The sequence below is a fragment of the Dictyostelium purpureum genome, assembly GCF_000190715.1.
Source record: "Dictyostelium purpureum unplaced genomic scaffold DICPUscaffold_390, whole genome shotgun sequence".
NCBI classification, from domain to species: Eukaryota; Evosea; class Eumycetozoa; order Dictyosteliales; family Dictyosteliaceae; genus Dictyostelium; species Dictyostelium purpureum.
Window position 1 is genome coordinate 1 of NW_003519726.1, and position 20355 is coordinate 20355.

At 25.5% G+C, this 20355-nt stretch overlaps 7 protein-coding genes across 7 annotated transcripts; 3 read left to right on the forward strand and 4 right to left on the reverse strand.

The window, feature by feature from the left end:
• Window positions 1-1330: 1330 nt before the first annotated feature.
• DICPUDRAFT_90056 (uncharacterized protein) lies at window positions 1331-2512 on the forward strand (the record flags this gene model as incomplete). Its single annotated transcript, XM_003292984.1, has 2 exons — window positions 1331-1430; window positions 1578-2512. The coding sequence occupies 2 exons, from the start codon at window positions 1331-1333 to the stop codon at window positions 2510-2512; spliced, it is 1035 nt and encodes a 344-aa protein (XP_003293032.1).
• Window positions 2513-2581: 69 nt separating this feature from the next.
• DICPUDRAFT_50740 (uncharacterized protein) lies at window positions 2582-3359 on the reverse strand. Its single transcript, XM_003292989.1, has 3 exons — window positions 3142-3359; window positions 2850-3076; window positions 2582-2773 (listed from the first exon to the last, which is right to left on the reverse strand). Exons 1-3 carry the CDS (start codon window positions 3298-3300, stop codon window positions 2701-2703), a joined length of 459 nt encoding a protein of 152 aa, XP_003293037.1. The 5' UTR covers window positions 3301-3359; the 3' UTR covers window positions 2582-2700.
• Window positions 3360-4169: 810 nt separating this feature from the next.
• Window positions 4170-4950, reverse strand: DICPUDRAFT_83625 (uncharacterized protein; the record flags this gene model as incomplete). The annotated part of the gene is made up of 3 exons (XM_003292990.1): window positions 4170-4512; window positions 4576-4607; window positions 4681-4950. 3 exons carry the CDS (start codon window positions 4948-4950, stop codon window positions 4170-4172), a joined length of 645 nt encoding a protein of 214 aa, XP_003293038.1.
• A 481-nt stretch (window positions 4951-5431) lies between these two features.
• On the reverse strand, window positions 5432-6499 carry bzpG (uncharacterized protein; the record flags this gene model as incomplete). The annotated part of the gene is made up of 1 exon (XM_003292991.1): window positions 5432-6499. One exon carries the CDS (start codon window positions 6497-6499, stop codon window positions 5432-5434), a length of 1068 nt encoding a protein of 355 aa, XP_003293039.1.
• A 1180-nt stretch (window positions 6500-7679) lies between these two features.
• DICPUDRAFT_157834 (uncharacterized protein) lies at window positions 7680-11968 on the reverse strand (the record flags this gene model as incomplete). The annotated part of the gene is made up of 2 exons (XM_003292992.1): window positions 7680-11731; window positions 11806-11968. 2 exons carry the CDS (start codon window positions 11966-11968, stop codon window positions 7680-7682), a joined length of 4215 nt encoding a protein of 1404 aa, XP_003293040.1.
• Window positions 11969-13895: 1927 nt separating this feature from the next.
• Window positions 13896-18665, forward strand: DICPUDRAFT_99535 (uncharacterized protein; the record flags this gene model as incomplete). Its single annotated transcript, XM_003292985.1, has 4 exons — window positions 13896-14015; window positions 14085-17244; window positions 17314-17613; window positions 17693-18665. 4 exons carry the CDS (start codon window positions 13896-13898, stop codon window positions 18580-18582), a joined length of 4470 nt encoding a protein of 1489 aa, XP_003293033.1. The 3' UTR covers window positions 18583-18665.
• A 372-nt stretch (window positions 18666-19037) lies between these two features.
• On the forward strand, window positions 19038-20278 carry DICPUDRAFT_83629 (uncharacterized protein; the record flags this gene model as incomplete). The annotated part of the gene is made up of 4 exons (XM_003292986.1): window positions 19038-19103; window positions 19181-19744; window positions 19809-20012; window positions 20078-20278. 4 exons carry the CDS (start codon window positions 19038-19040, stop codon window positions 20276-20278), a joined length of 1035 nt encoding a protein of 344 aa, XP_003293034.1.
• Between the last annotated feature and the right edge of the window lie 77 nt (window positions 20279-20355).

The window sequence follows — 20355 nt, forward strand, 5'->3', positions numbered from 1 at the left end:
TTTTATTTTATTTTTTTGTTTTAAATTATTGGTAAAATAAAAAAAATAAAAATGAAATAGTCGTGTTATTAGATTGTTATTGGTTGATGTGTATGAAATTTGTGGGTAGATGAGAATGCGTAATCTATTAATGATTTTTTAAAGTTATTTATTTCAGTGTAAATGTTGGATTTTTTTTTTTAGTTTAAAATAAGGGAAAAAAAAAAAGTGTGGGTTTTATTTATTTATTTTTTTTTTAATTTTTATAATATAAACAACAAAAATAATAAAAAATATATTATATGGAATTTTCCGTAGTGGTGGTGATTGATTTGGAATTTTATTGCGTTTTTATCCAAAATGTCATTTGGATTTTATAGATCCACATTTTTTTAAAAAAAAAAGTGGATGTATAATGACACAACAATGGCCATCAAAAAAGAAAAAAAAAAAAAAAATTAAAAAAAAAAAAAAAAAATAAAATAAAAAAAAAAAAAAACCATTGTTTACAATTATAAATGAATATAATATATATAGTTTTTTTTGTCTTTACTTACCGGGATTGTTATATATGATATTTTCTATTTTTTGATACTATATAAAAAAAATAAAAAAAGGTTTTAATGTGATTATATATATTCACTATAAAAAAAAAAAGGTTTTGATAAATATAAATAAAAATAAACCGAAAATATCTTCAATTTCTCTTTGTTATTTATGATGTAATATGTAATGAAATAGGATTTCTTTTTTTTAATTTTTTATTAATATTAACATTTATTATTATTTCCTTTATTTAAAAAAGATAAAAAAAATAAAAAAATTGCAAAGAATGTTGAAAAATAGAAAAAAAAATAAAAAAATAAAAAAAATAATTAAATAAATTTAAAATAAAAAACAAAATAGTATTATGATGAGTTGATTGTCAATGAAAATGATACCACCCACATAAAAGTGTGTGTTTTATATATTTTTAATTAATTAAGTGATTGGTCATATTGATAGATTCACTAGATTAAAGAGTTTGGTGGTTTTTTTTTTTAAAAATTACGAGAAGAGTTGAGAAATTCTGTGGCTTCAACATTATTGGATATTTTTTTTTCACACAAACAAAGAAACAAAAAACAAATAAAAAAAATTCCCAAAAATAAAAAATAAAAATATTAAAAAAATTAAAATTAATTAATTTATTTTAAAATTTTTTTTTTTTTAATTTTTTTTTCAACAAATTATCTTTTTTCTTTTTTTTACAAATTAGTTTCAAATTATTTTTTATACACCTCATTAATAACATACTCTAATTATAGGTTTTTTTTTTTCTTTGTGAGGAAAGGTTTAGTAGTGTATATAGATGGGGTTAAAAGAGAATGAATACTTTTATGATTGCATAAGTGAATTTTTAGAAATAGCGTTTCATTGCATCTTATATGTCAGAGGAGTTTATCCATCGTGTAGGTATTTTTAAAAAAAAAAAAAAAAAAACAAAAAAAAAAAAACAAAAAAAAAAAAGAAAAAAAAAAAAACCGTTTTAAAATCATCACAAAAATTTACAATTATTCATATTAAAAAAACCAATTATATTAATTACAACACTTTAGGTTTATTTAGCAGGGTTATAAAATATGATATACCCGTACCATTATCAAGATCCGATACTCTTAACAAATACATTTCAAATTCTATAGATAGTTTAAAACCACAATTTTTAAAAGATTCAATAGAAAAAATATCATTAACAATATTAAACGAATTTGATAAACCAATAGAAAATTTTTTTTTCGAAATTTCATCCAATTTAAATAATAATAATAATAACAACAACAACAACAACAACAATAATAATAATAATAATAATGATGGAGATAGTTTAAGTGGGGTGACATGCAGCTACAGCGACAGTAGTCCTTTAAACTTTTATATGAATTTAAATAAAAAAATACTAAATAATAATAATAATAATAACAATAATAATAAAAATAATAATAACATCAATGACAATGATAATAACCAGAATAAAAATAGTAAACCAAATCTTGCACAATTGGAATCAAGTTTTAAAGCATTTATTTTAAAAATATTAATGTCATCAGATTCATTTTATGACCCATCAAACTATAGAAATATAGAGGAATCTAGCCAAGATGGAGAAAATAAAAAAGAGGAGATGGGCGAATCAGAAGATACCGATGGAATAGTAGTGCTCAACTCAAGAAAAAGACAAAAGAAATTGAATAATAGCGATAGTAATAATAACAATAACAAAAATAATAATAATAATTTAAAATTTACAATTCATGTTTATACAAAAAACAATTTAAATTTAGCAAATCAAAACCCAGCAACTGTATTAAATATAAACCCATTAGAGAATCCAAGATATAGTATAAATAATCAAACCAAACCAGTTTGGGTTAGTGCATCAAAAAATGAAGCAGAAATTGATGGTGTGGCGTTACTAATCCCATTAAATTCAAATATTTCTGATGGTAAAAACACCTTAAAAGTTTACACAGAACAAGCAATATCAAAATAAATCAACTATAGAGTATGATAAAATTGGACTTTATCATTAAAAAAAAAAAAAAAAAAAGCAATAAATAAATAAAGGTTAAACTAATTCTATTAAAATTTTTTTTATTTTTTTTACATTTTTTTTGTTACACATTCTTTTTTACATTATTAAAAGAAATAGAGACTACATTTAGTCTAAAGCAGTTGTATTTAATATACAACACTTAAGATAGCGAGATTGGCTGGAACAGTACCTCTAAGAATGAAACCAAAGGTGTATGATCTGTAGATATTGGTTTAAAATTAAAAAGTTAGTTATAAAATATAGGGATTATTAATTTATAAATTATTAAACTTACGCATGAGCATTGATTGATGGTTGGTAGTCTGGTAAGCTTAATTCATCTGGGCTACATCTTTTAGCGTTCCATAATGAGTCGTAGCTACGTAATTTTAAGGTTTCATCAGTACCGATAAAAATGTTTTGAATATTAGCGTCCATATTGTTGGTGATGGTTACATCGTATTGAGTGTAAGAGCAACCATCATGTTCCCAGGTTCCAATGACTCTAGTGGTGAGTGAAACCTATATTAAAAAATTAGTATGGATATTTATTATTTAAAATTATTTAAAATTGTAATTATATTTACATCACGGCATTTATAAATTTCAATACAACCACAGACACCAAACTTGGTTAAAGAGATGCTACCCCATGGACAAGAGACACCACCACAACCATAGAATCCATGAGCAGATGAATAAGCAATGGTTAACAATAAGAAGCAGATAACAGCTACGATTTTCATTTTTCTAGTTTTTTTTTTTTATTAAGTTGAAATTTATAGTTTTTTTTTTTTTTTCTTTTAATTTAAAATATTTGAATTGATGAATATAATAAAAAAAAATTCTTTCTTTTTATAGTTTTGTTTTTTCTTATAAATTTATTAAACTTAAATTTAATTAAAAAACAAAAAAACAAATTAAATTTGTCCAACTTACAAAGTATCCATATCAATTCAAAAAACACTGTATTCAAGCGCTCTTTGCACTAATGTACTGAGAAACAAAGAAAATAGTATTTAATATTGTTAGTTACCATTAGTTCTATTAGATTTTGAATCTTAACTGTTTAAAAAATATAAAAACAATTACTATATATATATAAATAATATAGCTATAAACTACCTACCTTGCTAATAACGTCCTCCTAACACACACATGATATAAAAAACAAAAATGGTGGGTTAAATTGCCAATAATTTTTAATATAATAAATACAAAAAAATGGGAGGGGGGAAATATAAAATATATACAAAAAAATTAAAAAATAAATTTATATAAATAAATTATTAAACTTAAATGGAAAGAATAAAAAAATGTTGAAAGAATTGGTGGTATCATAAATGATTTTATAAATATATCTGCTATTCATTCATTAATCCAGGTGTTCCATACTCTATTAAATTAAATACAGTATGTACTATTTTTGTTTTTTCCTATCTTAAACTTCACATCTTATTATTTATATATGTGTTTTTATATTATAAGTAGATATATATTTTATTTTAAATTTCAAACAAACACTGGGTTATTTTTTTAGTTTTTTTAAAATTTTATTATTTTTTTTTATTATTTTTTATTTTTCTAAAAATAAAATTTAAATTATTTTATTATTTTATAAATATAAACCTAAACCTGCTTTGATATCGCTAAATTTACCTTCTTCGACTAAGTAAGAGTTATAGCATTGGTATGGTAATGGAACGGTATATAAACCTGTTTGGAAATTACTGAAAACAGAATTAGACATACCATTTGAGTTTGTATTTCTTGTGGTTGTTGTCATAAAAGCACATGTACGAGCATTAACAGCCATAATTTTTTGGGAATAATAGTCAGTATTTGGGTCTACTAGTTGCCAGAGTTCTACTTGGGTATCGCCAACTGTATAGTTATTGGGATTTGCGACTGGGACCATTGGAAGATATGATGGGAATGGACCTGCAGGTTGTCTGTAACTAAATTGAATTTGAAATTAATATAAAATTATTTGTTATGAATAGTTAATAAATAATAGTTACCATTTTGAATCAAGTAAAATATATTGGGTTTGCTACATGAAATAGAAATAGAAATAAAACAATTAATATGATTTTTTTTTTTCTTTTAATTTAATTATTTTTTACATTTTGACCAAAAGTAAAAATTTGCATATAAGTTGAACCAGCATCATTAGTAAAATAAATTGAATTGTACATTGTTTTATCTCTATAATTTACAACAATTTGACCTGAATCAGTGAATGTTTGAGGTGTAATAACACCATTTTGGAATGTATTGAGACCAACTGCAACAGTTTGGTAAGTTGTAGTGTAACCCCAAAGACCGTTCATAAAACATTGGTTTGATAATGCTGAACCAAAAAAGCATAATAATAAAGTTAATAATAATTTCATTTGATACTAGTTTTATTTGAATAAAAAATATGATTAATATTTTTTATTTTTATAGAATTATGGAAATGAAAAAAAACAAAAAAAAAACAAATTATAAAACTCGAAAATATTGAAAAATTGAGTTAACCAGTTTTTGAAATAGATATTAAAAAAAAAAACAAAAAATAAAAAAACTCGAAATTATTAAAAAATTCGAGGTTTTACCAGTTGATAACAATGAAGATTTTTTTTTTCTGTTTTTTTTTTGGGAAATTAAGTATTTAAACTTTATTTAAACTTTATTTATATTTTTTTTTTATGTTTTTTTTTTTATAAAAAAAAAATATTAATGAGATATATAACACAATTGTATTTGTAATAATAAAAAAAATCTTTTTTTTTTTTTTTTTCTTTTTTTTTTTTTTCTTTTTTTTTCTTTTTTTTTTTTAAGGTTTAGTTTGTACAAAGAGAAGGGGAAAAAAGAATATTAAAAAGTATTGCTTTAATAAGTTTCAATTGATTCTTTTTGTTGTTGGTGGGTTTGGGAATAAAGTGTATAGAATAAAGCTGATAAAACTGGAGAATCGTTGATTACTTCAAAGAGTTGGCTGACTTCAGCTTTGAGGATGAGGTTTTCATTTTCTAAACCGGAAAGAGTCTTGGTAATATCAGCAGAGTTAGTGGTTAATTCTTCAACACGGTGTTCAAGATCAGTTAAACGTTCTCTTTTTCTTTGACGGGAGAGATGAGCAGATTCTCTATTTTTGATTAGCCTCTTTTGTCTTTTTAATTCCTTTTTTTCAGTTTGGGTGAGATCCTTAACAATGCTGGCTTGCTTGACATAAGCATTCATTTCAGCGGAAGTTATGGTATTTAATTCCTCTTTATTTAAACTGAATGTTGTTGGTGATGGAACACTTTCTTTTTCGAATGTTTGGATGACTCTAATTGGTCCAGAAATAGGTGCAGTTGTACTAATAATACCGGTTAAATTATTACCAGAGTTTAACTTTTTTTGGATACTATTATTGTTATTGGTTGTGCTAGTGGCAGTATTATATGGGAGTGTTAAAAATGGATCTAAAACTGATGGATTTAATCTTAACTCTTCAATTTTATTTGGATCCAAACTAAAAGATGTATTTAAAACACCAAATTCTGATATGTTATTATTGTTACTATTGTTATTATTATTAATATTTTTGACTGGTATTATTTCAAATGGTTGATAGGTTTTTTGTTCATTTGAAATTTCATTTATTGTTTTAGTAATAAAATCGAAACCTTTTGTTGAACTATTTAATTTTGGTTGTTCATTATTACTACTATTATTATTATTATTAATAAATATATCTGGTATCATCAAAGAATTTGTGCTGGCTGATAAATTTATATCTTTTAAACCTGATGAACTGGTATTTAATAAATTGAAGCGAGGTAAACCTCTGCTGGTCATATTTAAAATATTTGACATATTATCTTGGTGTTGTTGTTGTTGGAGTTGTTGGTGTTGGTGTTGGTGTTGTTGTTGTTGCTGTTGTTCTGCTGGATTATTCCAGACTTGTAACATTTCATTTAATGTCTTATTAAATGAATCTATTTCGTTAAAACCAATTCCAAACAAATCTACTGATGATACATTCATTTTATTTTGTTAATCTATTCTTTCTTCTTTTTAGGGAAGCGTTTATTGAATAAATTGATAATTTTGTGTGTCTAAAAAAAAAAAAAAAAAAAAAAACTTTTTTTTTTTTCTTTTTTAAAAAGTATTATTAATTAAAGCGAAGTGTTATTTTAAGAAAAGATTTTATTTATTATTTTTTCTATAAATAATAAATAAAAAAAACAAAAACAAAGTATTTGTATATATAAATAAAAAATTAGTGTGAGTAAAAAAAAAATAATGCGTTTTTGAAAAAAATAATTTAAAAAAAAAATTAAAAATTAAAAAAAATTAAAAAAATAATTTAAAAAAAAACATTTTTTTTATTTTTTTTTTCTTATTATTTATTTTATTTTAATTTTTTTTTTTTTTGGGATTTCTTGGTTTATTTATTTTTTAATATCAATGGATACATACAGTTTTTTGACTTTAAGAGACTTTTAGTTTTTATAATAAAAGCAATTGATGGATCAGTTTGGAGAACCCTTATTAAAAAATAAAGCATTATAAATAACAAATAAAGAATAATAAATAAATATTGAATTTATTTGGTTGATTAGAAAAAAAAAATAAAAAAAAATAAAAAAAAAATAAAAAAAAAAATAAAATAAAATAAAAAAAATAAAAAAAAATAAAAAAAAAACTAATTTAAAAGATAATTAAATAATTATTTTTAAAAAAAAAAAAAAAGTTATATATGAACAATGAAAGTTATTAATATTGATAATAAAACAAAAAAAAAAAAAATATAATTAAAAATATATATATGATTTAATAAATAAAAAAAAAATAAAAATAATACAAATTAAAAAAAAAAGTGTGAATATAATCATTTGCTGTCATGATATTTTTTTTTTTTTATTATTTTTTATTTTTTATTTTTTATTTTTTATTTATTTTTATTTTTATTTTTATTTTTATTTTTTGATCAAACACTTTTAGATTATTTTAAGATTAATAAATAAATTTCAACACTTGTTTAGTTCTGATTTAAATGTTTTTATTTTTAAAACATTATAATTTTTTTACATAATTATTTTAATTATTTTAGATTTAATTTTATTTAAATTTTTTTTATTTATTTATTTTATTCAGTATCAGTTGAAACTTTTTGGGCTTGTTTATCGTTAAATGTTTCCGAAGTTGTCAAGTAGGATCTAATTGAAGAGTTTGAATGAATGGTCGAGTAAGTTACTTGTTGGAATTGTTGAATTTGGAAGACTACTTCAGCTATTTTTCTTTGTTTATAAAAATTGATTAAACCGCCAATAATTGAGGGATTACCATCTTCAATAAAGGTTAAGTCTTTTAAATATGTACCTAAGAATGGTACACATGGTGGTTGAATTGTGGCCATTAAGTGTCTTAGAGAGATATAGTTTTTCATTGGAGTTACAATTTTGTCGAGGTATTCAAAAGCAATGGTGGTTTCTTTTGTGAGTCTACTCCAAGTTTTCTTTAAACGTTGAATGGATGCATTATTAAGACCATAAATAATAGATGCAGTACCCGATAAATTATTTAATTCTAAACAACAATATGCGACACTAATAAAGAATGAAAGAGTTGATGATCTGGCCCTTGAGTTTTTTGATTTTAATATTTCAGTAATTACAACTTGACTTGTTCTATTGAAATGAATTGTTGATTGTTTAATATTTGGTGAGTTATCTTTATCCCATTTTTTACCTAAAAATTCTCTTTTGTCAATTAATGAAAAGTAGTGATGGTCTAGCAATGTTAATGTTTGAGCTACTTCGATTGGTGGGAAATCTAAAAGATTAAAGTTTGTTGGTAGTGGTGATGCTGGTGGTAAAGGTTGAATTGCACCTCTATATGATGATGATATATTTATATTTTGAGAGAGTACAGCTGATATGGCTGGATTGTTTTTTAAATTTGTGGTAATAATTGGTGAGGATATTATTGAGTTGTTATGATTAATTGTTTTATTGTTATTGTTATTATTGTTATTGTTATTATTACCATTATCACTTTCTGCTAAATTTAAAGAAGATTTGTTTGATTGTAATAAATTGCTTTGTGATAGTCTTACTCTAAATCCATAGTATTGTGTTCTAATTTGGGATACTAAACCAATATCTTCATTGTTAATAAATTGTTCTAACTTTTCTGATAGAGCTTGTGGGTTATGATTTGGGTCTTGAGTAAATTCCGAGAGTTCATCCCTTTCGAAATCATAAAAGTGGTGGACTACCCATGATGTAATAACATTAACTACACGGTTACTACTCTTTAAGTGTTTTTGACGATGGAATGCTTCAATTAGTAGCTCTAATAGACTAATGGGAGTTACAAATGTACGGAAAGTTAAGAGGAAAACATCTCTAAAGTTGGGATCAGATATATTGTGATGAGTTAGTTTGTCGACCAATTGAGTTATATGGCCACCCATAATTTGTGGATTACCGTATTCATTGGATGAACAATGAAGAATTTCTACAGCATTTACAAATTGGAAGTTTTGGTTCATTCTTTCTAAAAGAACTTGGAATTTGGTTGCAGCAAAGTTAATGATGTCTGTATCTTTGTGATTTATATTACCAATATTTTCACTTCCCATTTCTCTTAATAAGATATAGATTCTTGGTATGTTTTGAAGTGGAGCAAGTAGCAGACTCTTCAAATCGATTTCCTTAACAAATTCTTGATCCAATCGAATACCATATGACTTGCTCTTTTTTTCACACTCTTTGATAATATTTGAAAGTCTTTCACTACGACGTCTGATGTTGAAAAGGGTCATGCATGAGGTATTGTAGTTATCACTATATGGGATATATATACGATAGCCTGCCAATAGAGATTCGTCTAAAAATATATCACCCACTTGTTTTGTAAGTGGATCCCAATTATCCATTCTTTGATCCAAGGAATTTAAAAACTTTTCAGTAAGACGGGACAATGATTCAACATCTGAAAATACATCTTTAATTTCATCTTCAGTTACAATACCATTTTCATCTTGGAATGTAGTTGATTGTGAGTGATGTAACATATTGTTTATACCAAATAGGCCTCTGATAGTTGCAATGCTAGTTGATCTTGATTTTATTGTACCACCATTTAATAGGTTAGGTGATGATATTGAATGACTAGTTGAAATAGGTGAACCGTTTGCACCATTTCCATTTGGGTGCTGAATACCATTTTGCTGTTGTTGCTGTTGTTGTTGGGTGGTTTCGGGTATTCCCCCACTTATACCTTTTAGTTGGGGTGGTAAGCTATTATTGATTGATAATAATGCTGGGTCATATGGTGATGCCATTGACATTAGTGATTTATAGTAGATATTATTTAAAATATTTAATTGACGTAAATAATTTCTTTGCATTCTCAAAAGTTGTAAAGCTATTTTAGTTTTTGGAGTATTCTCAACTAAAGCTACTGAATGGTATTCACCTGCATGAACAGCTACTACAAATTCATCGGCACTAAGCCCTTCACCAGTTGCACTAAATGATAGTTGCTTAACAATGCCTGGTACTGCTTCATCATCACCACGGCCCAATTGTCCAGATTTATTTCTACCAATTGTAATTACTTCTCCGCTATCTGTTAAGCATACCAAATGGAAATTACCCATGACTATACTTCTAACTGAATGGTTTTCAAGGGCATGACGAAGTGGAGCAGGTACTCCTCCAACATTCCACATAAAAACTTCACCCATTTGGGTAAGGGCAGCAATACACCATTCACCACAAGCTAATTGTTTAATTTTACCGCCACCTCCATAAATACCATTTGAGTTTTTAATCTCTCTATCTAAATAACTATGAATTGGTATGCTTGTGGGAATAGTTTGAATTTTACCAGCTTCATCACATTGGCCCCATAAATACATTTTTCCAGATTCGGTATAACATGCAGAGTGGGTTGAGGAACATGCAATAACTGTAACAATTTCATTTTTTAATCTTTGAACACGTGTTGGAACCCTTCTATCATTCGTATCACCCAAACCTAATTCACCATGTTCATTTATACCCCACATATATAGCTCTCCCCATTCAGTCAAGGCAGCTGTATTTCTTATTCCAGTGGCTATAGTTTTGACACATTTTATTTCTACCATTCTTGGTACGTTTAATGAGTTTGCATCTTGAGCATAGCCAAGTTGACCATTTGTATTTAAACCCCATGTCCAAACATTACCACTTTCAGTTAAAATTACAATGTGGTAGTTACCTAATGAAACTTGTTTAATGACATTTAATGGTGTGTTTTCTAAAAAGTTTGTTGGAATTCTTACTGGTATAGAGAAAACATTTATTTCTTCCATTTGTTGGTTATTTAATGTTTGGGTTGATATAATTTGTTGTTGGTTATTATTGCTATTATTGTTGTTATTGGTATTGGTGTTGTTGTTTAATTGTGGAGATTTTGGGTCATTTGAAAGATCTTCAACTTTAATCTCTACTTTCATTAAATCATCTGAAAATTCTTTTTGTTCTTCTTGCTCTTTGTTAAATTGCTCGTCTTGTTCTTTAATTAAAGTTATATTTTTTTTGATATTTTCAGCTTCAACAGAGTTTAATGACAATCTTGAAATTTCACAATCAACATTTAGAGTATTATTTGGTGTTGGACCATCATTTTCATTTCCAATTCCATTTCCATTTTCATTTTCATTTTCATTTTTATTTTCATTTCCATTTTCATTTTCATTTTCATTTTCATTTTCATTTTCATCTTCGTCGTCACTACCTGAATTTGAATTTGATTGTGATGTATTTGTATTTATTTCCATTTCTACTTTTGTTGATAGTAGTTTATTGAGTAGTGGACTTTCTGGTCTTTGCATCAATGCTCTTGTTGATCTGTGATGGGGAATACCTCTGTCCAATGGTGGTCTTTTAAATGAAATGCTATTACCTCTGTCTCTACCAATAATTTCATTTGGCTCTGAGATTCCATTTTCATTCTGGCTATTTACATTTAAATTTGAGAGGCTTTCACCGAGCTTTTTTTCTTCTCCATTTGTACCATCCATGGCCTCATTAGGGTTGGTATAGTTCGGATTGTTAGGATTTGTGCTTTCATCAATATTTACAAATAGGGTTGTTCCATGTTTTGGATCCCTTCTTATGCCGCATATATATAGTTGTTCATCGTCTAAACATTTAAATAGGATTTTTAGTATAAAAATATTAAAATTATAATAATATAATGATTTATTTTATATTTACCTGTTACAAAAACAGTATGATATGAGCCACATGCTATTTTCTTTACTCTTTTGTCAATTTCAGTAAAATAATCGATTTTTTGTGGTGTTGTTTGACAATCATTTTCTAATTTTCCAAGACCTAATGCCCCATTAATTCCCAAACCGAATGAAAAAACTGACATTTTTCTTTTGAAATTTAATTTTTATTTATTATTTTAATATGAAATATGATTATTATGTGATAATGATGGTATATATGCGTAATATATAAATGGTGAGTTATATTATTTGAGATAAAAAAAAAAAAAAACAACAAAAAATAAATTATTTAAAAATTTTTTTTTTTTAACGCATAAAACTTAAAAATTTGAAGAGAAAAATGATATAATATATCTGTGTCTATGTGTGAAAGTGTTATTTGTTACTACCCCTAGTAGTTTATATAGTTTAAAAAAAAAAAAAAGAATAAAAAAAAAAAATAAAAAAAGAAAACAAAAATAAAATAATATTTTTAAAAAAATATAGTTTAAAAAAAAATAAAAAAAAATTACCAATAATTTTCTTTTGTGTGTGTGTGTGTGTGTGGAATTATGTGTGTACTTGTATGTGTTATATTTTATTGGTGTGATGTTTATGTGTTGATTGTGTGTGATTATGATGAGGTGCAGATAGTGGGAACAAAAAAATAGAGTGGGTTTATAAAATTTTTTGAATTAATTTAATTAAAATATATAATAGCTTTATTTTTGGAATGTTGACTTTTTTTGGTAACAATCTAGATTTATGTGTGGTTCTTTTAATTTATTTTTTATAGAGAAAAAAAGATAAAAAAAGTTTTTTTTTTTTTTAGAAACTACAAATAAATAAATATATAATAAATAAATAAATAAATTAAATAAATAAATAAATAAATAAATAAATAAATAATAAATAATATAAAAATTAACTAATCTTTATTCTTTTAAAAATATTTTGAATGTTTTTTAAAGCAATTGTGAGTTTTGAAAAAGACTGAGAATAAATATATAATAGTTATGTCTAAATATAAATAATTTTAAAAAAGATTTGTTATCACCCAAATTTCTTTTAATTAAAAAATATTAAAAATAAAAAATTTAAAAATTAATTTTTTTTTTTTTTTTTCAAATAAAAATTTTTTAATCACAAAAATAATTAAAATTTTTATAATTTTCATTTAAAAAAATAAATTTTTTTAATTTTTAATTATCATAATTACCATTGATAAATCCATTTTTCAATACTTAATAATATCATATATACTTTATATTCAATTTCGTATACAGTTTCAAAAATAAATAAATAAATAATAATTAAATAAAAGTATAATTGTTATAACCTGGAGTTTAAAAAATTTTTAAGTTTAAATAAAAGTAACTCAATAGATAAATCGGTTACAATAGTACAACATAATAATATACCTCAAACTACACCAAAACCTACAATACATATACACCTAGTTTATTCAGCGATTTGACCATTTTTGTAATTTTGTATTTTTAGTGTACTTAATCATAATTATTATCACTCACAATAGTTCACTCACTTTCTTCATAATTTCAAAATTATATACAAAAAATATAATTCCTTTATGTATATATCGTAGAGTGTGTGAATGAGTGGTGTAGGTCTTGTTTTTGTGAGATACATATTTTTTTTTTTGTATATATTTAATAATTATAAAAATAATAGCTTTACAATATAGGAAAGAGGTACACATACCCCCACCCAATACAAAAATTTCACTAACACACCCACCAACACATCAAAAAAAAAAAAATAATAATTATATATAATAATATAAATATTTTTTTTTAAAAATTTCACAATTAAACTTTTTTTTATACTGCGCACAATATATAATAATAACAATACAAAAATAACAATAACACAACAAAAATTATATATTATTTTTTTATTTTATTAATTTAAATTTTTTATTTAAATTAATTTATTTATTTTATTACTTTTTCCAACAACTACTTTTAATCATCTTTTTTTAAAAAAAAAAAAAAAAAAAAAAACAAATAATTTTGTTATAACTTCATTTATAACTTTTGTATATATAAATAAAATAATAATAACTTAATAATGGAGCAAAATAATAACAACGACGGTTCTATAGAACAAATAAGACCAACAAGTTATAATTATGATGTATTATTTAAAACATGTAAAGATTCCGAAAATGATATAAAAAATACCCACATGGTAAATATTAATGTTTAAACCTATACAAATATAATTTTAAATATTAACATTGATATATATTTTTCACAGATGCATTCCCATTATGGATTTTATAAAGGCGAACTAAATGAAAATAAAATTAAAAATGGCACCGGTACATTTATATTTTCAAAATCAATTTATACAGGACAATGGAATCTAGATAAAAGAGATGGCGACGGCACAATGGTACTATTAAAAAATGTAAAAAGTAAACCAATACCATCGTCACCAAATCCACTACAACAACAGCAGAAATCAAACACACCAATTAAGAAACCAACTACACCAAATAATCTTTCACCAAGACTAACAGTAACTCAACGATTCGATGATAAAATTGTTGGAAAAATTAAAGAAAAATTTAATAAAAGAGAAGAAATCGTTAGACAACAAACTGATGCTGAATATTTAAAACAACAGGACTACTACTCTGGTAAATGGTTGGATAATAGAGCAAATGGTGTTGGTAAATTTCATTTTTCAGGTGATGGTTCAACTCATTCAGATTTTTGGAGATCAGGTGTTGCCATTAGATATGCGAACCAAAACAATATATTGAAGCCACTAAGTGAAGATTCTTTACCAGCGATTATGAACAGTAAAGATTTTTTAAATGGAATGATCGAAGACTGGATCAATATTTTCCGTGTATATAAAGATGAAGATTTTCCATGTGCTAGACCTTACCTTTCAACCCCCACTACATCACTAGGTTTAACTCAAAATGGTTCTATAACTCCACCTCAATCATCACTACTCTCACCAACACAAACCCCATTATCACCACCAAGATCATTAATGAACTCTATTCCAGGTACACCAATTAGTATTTCCGATGATGAACCCACTACCTCACCACCAGTTTCAACAAGACCACCATTTTCAACCAGTATACCAGGATCACTTCAACATTCACGCACCCAACCAAATGTAGCACAATCACAATCACCAATACAAAATAATAATTTATCAGAACAAAAATATTTAGAATCATTATATAATCAAAGCTATCAGCATAAATTTTTAAAGCAACAAGTTTCAAAAATAGTTTCAACTCAACCTCAATCTTTTGGTATCTATACAGCGCAATATATTAAACATAGAATAGATACAGAGGATAAATTTTTTTTATCATTAATTTTTTTTATCTCAAAATGGGTCATTCCATACAAATCATTTAATGTACCAAACAATCAAAATACAATTGCAAGCTTTATAATTTTTGTGCCAGATCTTGAAAAATGTACATTCGTATCACTACCAAATCTAATTATGCAAACCTCAATTATGGAAAAGTTAATATATAAGCTTTTGGTGGATCCATTAACAAAAAACTTAACAGATAACTACTATTCAACTGGCTCCGGTAATAGATCACCAAATAGCAACTCCCCAAACATTTCACCTTCCACTTCATCTGGCAATGTATCAGAAACCATCTCTTTACCTAGTAGTACACCAGAAGAGAAAGAACTCCATAAACTTTTCCCGGTTTCTTTGGATCTCGACGATACCCCATCAACCGAGAAAGAGTGCATGGCTGCTATTTTAAATATTTTTAAACAATTCCCAACCATTGAAGGATATCAACCACCTCAATTCATCCTGGATAATATTGTTAATATGGTTTCAATTTTCAAGAAAACTAAAGCTTTAGAAAGTTATTTACTACAAAAACAATTTAATACTTTAAAAGAATATTACTTTGCATTTAAGACCAGACCAACAAGTGCATCAATGTCATCAACCTCTTCTCCACTTTCCAATGCGTCTATTTCTTTATCATCTTCATCCCCATCATCAGCAAACCCAAAAACACTTAGATCTACAAAACACTCTGTACCCTCACTTTCAGTATCACCAACTGGTTCATCACCAACTAAATCGATCATCACACTTTCAAACAAATATGATGTAACAACCTCGAGCACGACAAGAAGCAACCACAATGTTTATGGTACCCTCTCATCAAGAAGAAAAACTTTAGAGTCGATATTTCCAACTAAACAAAATTCAAACTCAGATTTACTGTCATCATTAATGGAATCAACCACAGAAAAATCTAAATTTAATGATACTTTACCAGAATTAACCCTACAATCCGTCAATGTATTATTTAGTATTTTTAAATCATCTTATCAGTTCCCCGAATCACTAACTCAATCGGTAAAGCATTTAGAAAGTATTCAGCAATATATCAATAATATGAGAAACATTATAAATTCAAAAATAAAAGCAATTAAAGAAGCAAAACCAAAACCAAACGAATATAGCTTATTTTCAAACAATGAAACTAATGAAAAGAAAATTTATAATGAATACCTTTTAAGACAAGATCAACAAATTGAAAACTTAATAACAAATTTCCAAAATGATCTTTCACAACTAGAGGTATCCTTTGAAGTTACCCAAAAACTTTATAAAGAGTTAGCAAGCCAACAAGTATATCTTACATTAAAGCGTTTAAAGGAAGCACATAATTTTATAGATCAACTTTTAAACCTTACCCCAAATAGAACCAGCAAACTACCCAAAGAATTTACACATAGATTTATAAAGCATACCCATAAGATCACATATTTACTTTTAGATTCATGCAACCAATCCGCCATATTTAAATTGGAGGAAAATGTTAGAAAAGATGTTGAGAAATTTATAAAAGACTCCTCAACTCTTTTTTCAATTGTTTCATCAAGAACCAATGGAGCAACATCACCAACAAATGCCTCAACACCAAGTCCATCAAATCAATCACCAACCCTTAGTTCAATTTCATCTCCTGGTATAGAGTATTTACTCTCAAAGAAATCACTCTCCCCAACAAACTCAACAAATGTATTAAATATTGGTCAACAATCAAATCACTTTATAAAAACAGATAAATCCTATTTACAATTTGAACCATCAGATATCCTTCCAGGCCCAATATCACTAATTTCATCACTAGATAAGATCCCCGAGGAAATTGTTTCTGGGTACTATCACTTGATTTTACCTGTAGCCTCTTGTGGTGACGAACTTTTGGTTTCAGTTTTATCAGATGGCTTTTTAGATTTAAAAAAACATATCACCCCAGAGAAACTTAAAGATTTCAACAAGTCAAGTTTAGTACAACTATTTAATATTTTAATTCACAGCACAATTATTAGCCATAATTTATCGTACATACCAGAAGTTTTCAAAATTTTAAATTTATTGTTACCATTTTGTAAGTTTATCATTTTTAATTTTTAAAACAATAATTTACTAACTTTAGATTTTTATTATCTATTAATAGATCCTAAAAAAGATGAACTATTTATTAAATACAAAGATGTTTTATTTGGATTTATGGATTTATCATTTAAAGATGACTCATGCGAATTTGGTAGTTTATATTTAACATTTTTAGCTTTATTATTAAGACCCAAAAAGAAAGGTATTAGAAAAGATTTAAAGAAAGAATTTGTCGAAATGTTTCCAATTTCACTATTCATTTCATTATTAGAAAGACCAATTGTAGATGCAACAAATAAAAATGCTGAAAAAATGAAAGCTCAATCTGCTCAAATTTTAATTAATCTTTCTATCTCATCATGTAAATATTTATTTAATCTTTTTATTAATTTAAAAACATATGTAACTAACAATCTTTTTTTCTATTAATTATATTATAGCGGAATATTTATTAGAAGTTAAAAATAAAAACGCCTTGGCTCCAATTTTAGATATTTGTAAATTTAATCAAGCTCATTCCCACAAACAAATTGAAGAAGGTGAATTGACCATATGTGAATATTTAGGTGAAGGTGCATTGGCAACCGTTAGTAGGGGTATATTTAAGGGCAAAGAAGTTGCGGTAAAGATTTTTAATGAAGGCTCATTTTCATTCCGTTTGGAAGATTTCTTAAAAGAAGTTGCAATATTAGGCTTCCTCAATCACCCCAATTTATTAAAATTAAAAGGTGCGTGTATCGCACCCAAAACCAATGCCAGCTCAACCTTTATGATCGTTACTGAACTTATGCACAAGGGTACTCTTTTAGATGTTATCAATAAAAACAAACCACTATCAACTCAGCAAATTATTAAATATGCATTATCGGTTGCTCAAGGTTTGGAATATTTACATGGCCTACATTTTATTCATAGAGATATCAAAGCCGCAAATATCTTGGTTGATAAAGACAATAATGCTAAAGTTGCTGATTTTGGTATGAGTAGAGTAATAGATATAAACTTCAATATGACCGCTGTTGCGGGTACTCCAAAGTGGGAAGCTCCAGAATGTTTAATAGGTGAAACCTATACCTCTGCCGCAGATGTTTATAGCTATGGTATGCTCCTATTCGAAATGGCCACAAGTGAAGAACCATACATGGAAATCAACTCTATTGCCGAATTGTTTAAAACTGTTTGCGAAAAGAAAACCAAACCCAAAATTCCAAGCAGTTGTCCAAGCTTCCTTTCCAATCTAATTAAAGATTGTTTAAATAACTCACCAAAGAAAAGACCAACAATGAACCAAATTATTCAAAAACTACTTTCAGAATCTAAAAAACAATAATCGCTGCCACTATAAATTAATTTTGTACATTACACAAATATATAAATAAAAATAAAAATAAAATAATTAATGGATATATCTTCAATTTTTTTTTCTTTTTTCACAAAGAAATTTATTAAAAATATCTTTTTTTTTGTTTTTTAGTTTTTTTTTTTTTTTCCCAGACCAAAAATAAATTTATAAATTTTTTTTTATATTTTTTTTAGTTTTTTTTTTAATTTTTAGGTATATTGCCAAAGCAACAATAACATATTATTTCCAAATTAATTAATTTTAATGTGAAACATAATAAAGCATTACCGTCGCAATTTTAAATATACATATAAATTTCTAATCACCCGTTTAATTATGAATGCATAAAATATTATCAAACAATCTTTTATTTATTTTCCAATACAACTTTTCTATTATATACTTGTTTTCATTTTAGCTAAAATCAACTCAGCATTTGAAGAATGGAGTTTGTTAACAAAGCCATTGATTTTGGTTCATCGAAATTAAAATATAATAAAAGGTTTATGGTAGGTATTTCGATGTACATTACAAATTTCGTTTATAAATAAAGTCATATTAATTTTTTATCATTCATTTTTTAAAGAAATGGGATTTAAAGGGCCACCCTCTTAAAATTTCAGACAAAAGACTTTATTTTTTAATATTATTATTAATATTACCGACTATTGAAATGGCAATATGTATTCACATAATTAAAGATATTTACTTAGCAATAGTTGTTTTTCACTTAACCATTACAATAGGGCCAATATTTTATTTATTTTTAAATTCAAAATTTGTTAAAGATGAAAACAACATTATAAATTACAATATTAATAATGATGACAGTATCAATAGTAATGATATTTACTATTGTAATAGTGATAATGAAAGTAATTGCAGTAGTATTAATAGCAATGCAACCATCTCAATATATAACCCAACACCAAAACCAGTATACAATAGAGACATTGTTGATAACATAAACGAAGACGAACATTTAATCGAAATTCATTCAAGAAATTTATTGGAGGATGATATCAAATCAATGTCCTTACCTAAAAGGATTTTTAAGTCTTTGTTCTCACTACCCCAACTATTTATAGGTCTTTTATTAATGATAGCTGGTTTAGCATTCGGTTTGTTATGCTACTATCTGCTTGCTTTTGTAAGTTATATGTACATTTTCATATATTATTAATTTTAACTATACTAATTTTTTTTTTTTTTAGTACATACCAAATGTTGTATCTAGATTAAAAGATTATGGAATGTTATCCTATTCATTCTTTGCTGAATATATATTTTATATTTATTTTTCGGTTATAAACCCAATCATGGAGGAATGGTTTTGGAGAATGTTCTTACTAAATACCTTTGGCACAACAAAATTAAATAGATTTATTATAACTGCTTTTTATTCCTTTTATCATTTTGTATGTACTATTATTACTATTATTATTAAATTTTAAATAATACTAACAATTTTCAAAACATATAGGTTGTTTTAACAGTATTTTATAATATTTTCTTCAGTATGTTTTTAACAACAGTGGTATTTGTTGGGGGATTAATGTTTCTATATATAACCAAATATGTTGGTCCTTTAGCATCAATTTTATCTCACTGCGCAGCCGATATAATGATCGTTTTTATTATTTCAAATATGACCTTAAAATGGCTACCTTATTTAAACTATTAATAGATCAAAATAAAAATAAAAACCATTTCTTTTTATCTCTTTAATAAAAAATACCCTAAAGTTTTTTTTTTTTTTTA

Coding starts and splice junctions, on each gene's coding strand:
- DICPUDRAFT_50740 (XM_003292989.1), bottom strand. CDS start 3,300: ATGAAAATCGTAGCTGTTATCTGCTTCTTATTGTTAACCATTGCTTAT. Junction 3,077..3,141: donor AAATTTATAAATGCCGTGAT/GTAAATATAATT, acceptor TTTTTAATATAG/GTTTCACTCACCACTAGAGT. Junction 2,774..2,849: donor CCATCAATCAATGCTCATGC/GTAAGTTTAATA, acceptor CAATATCTACAG/ATCATACACCTTTGGTTTCA.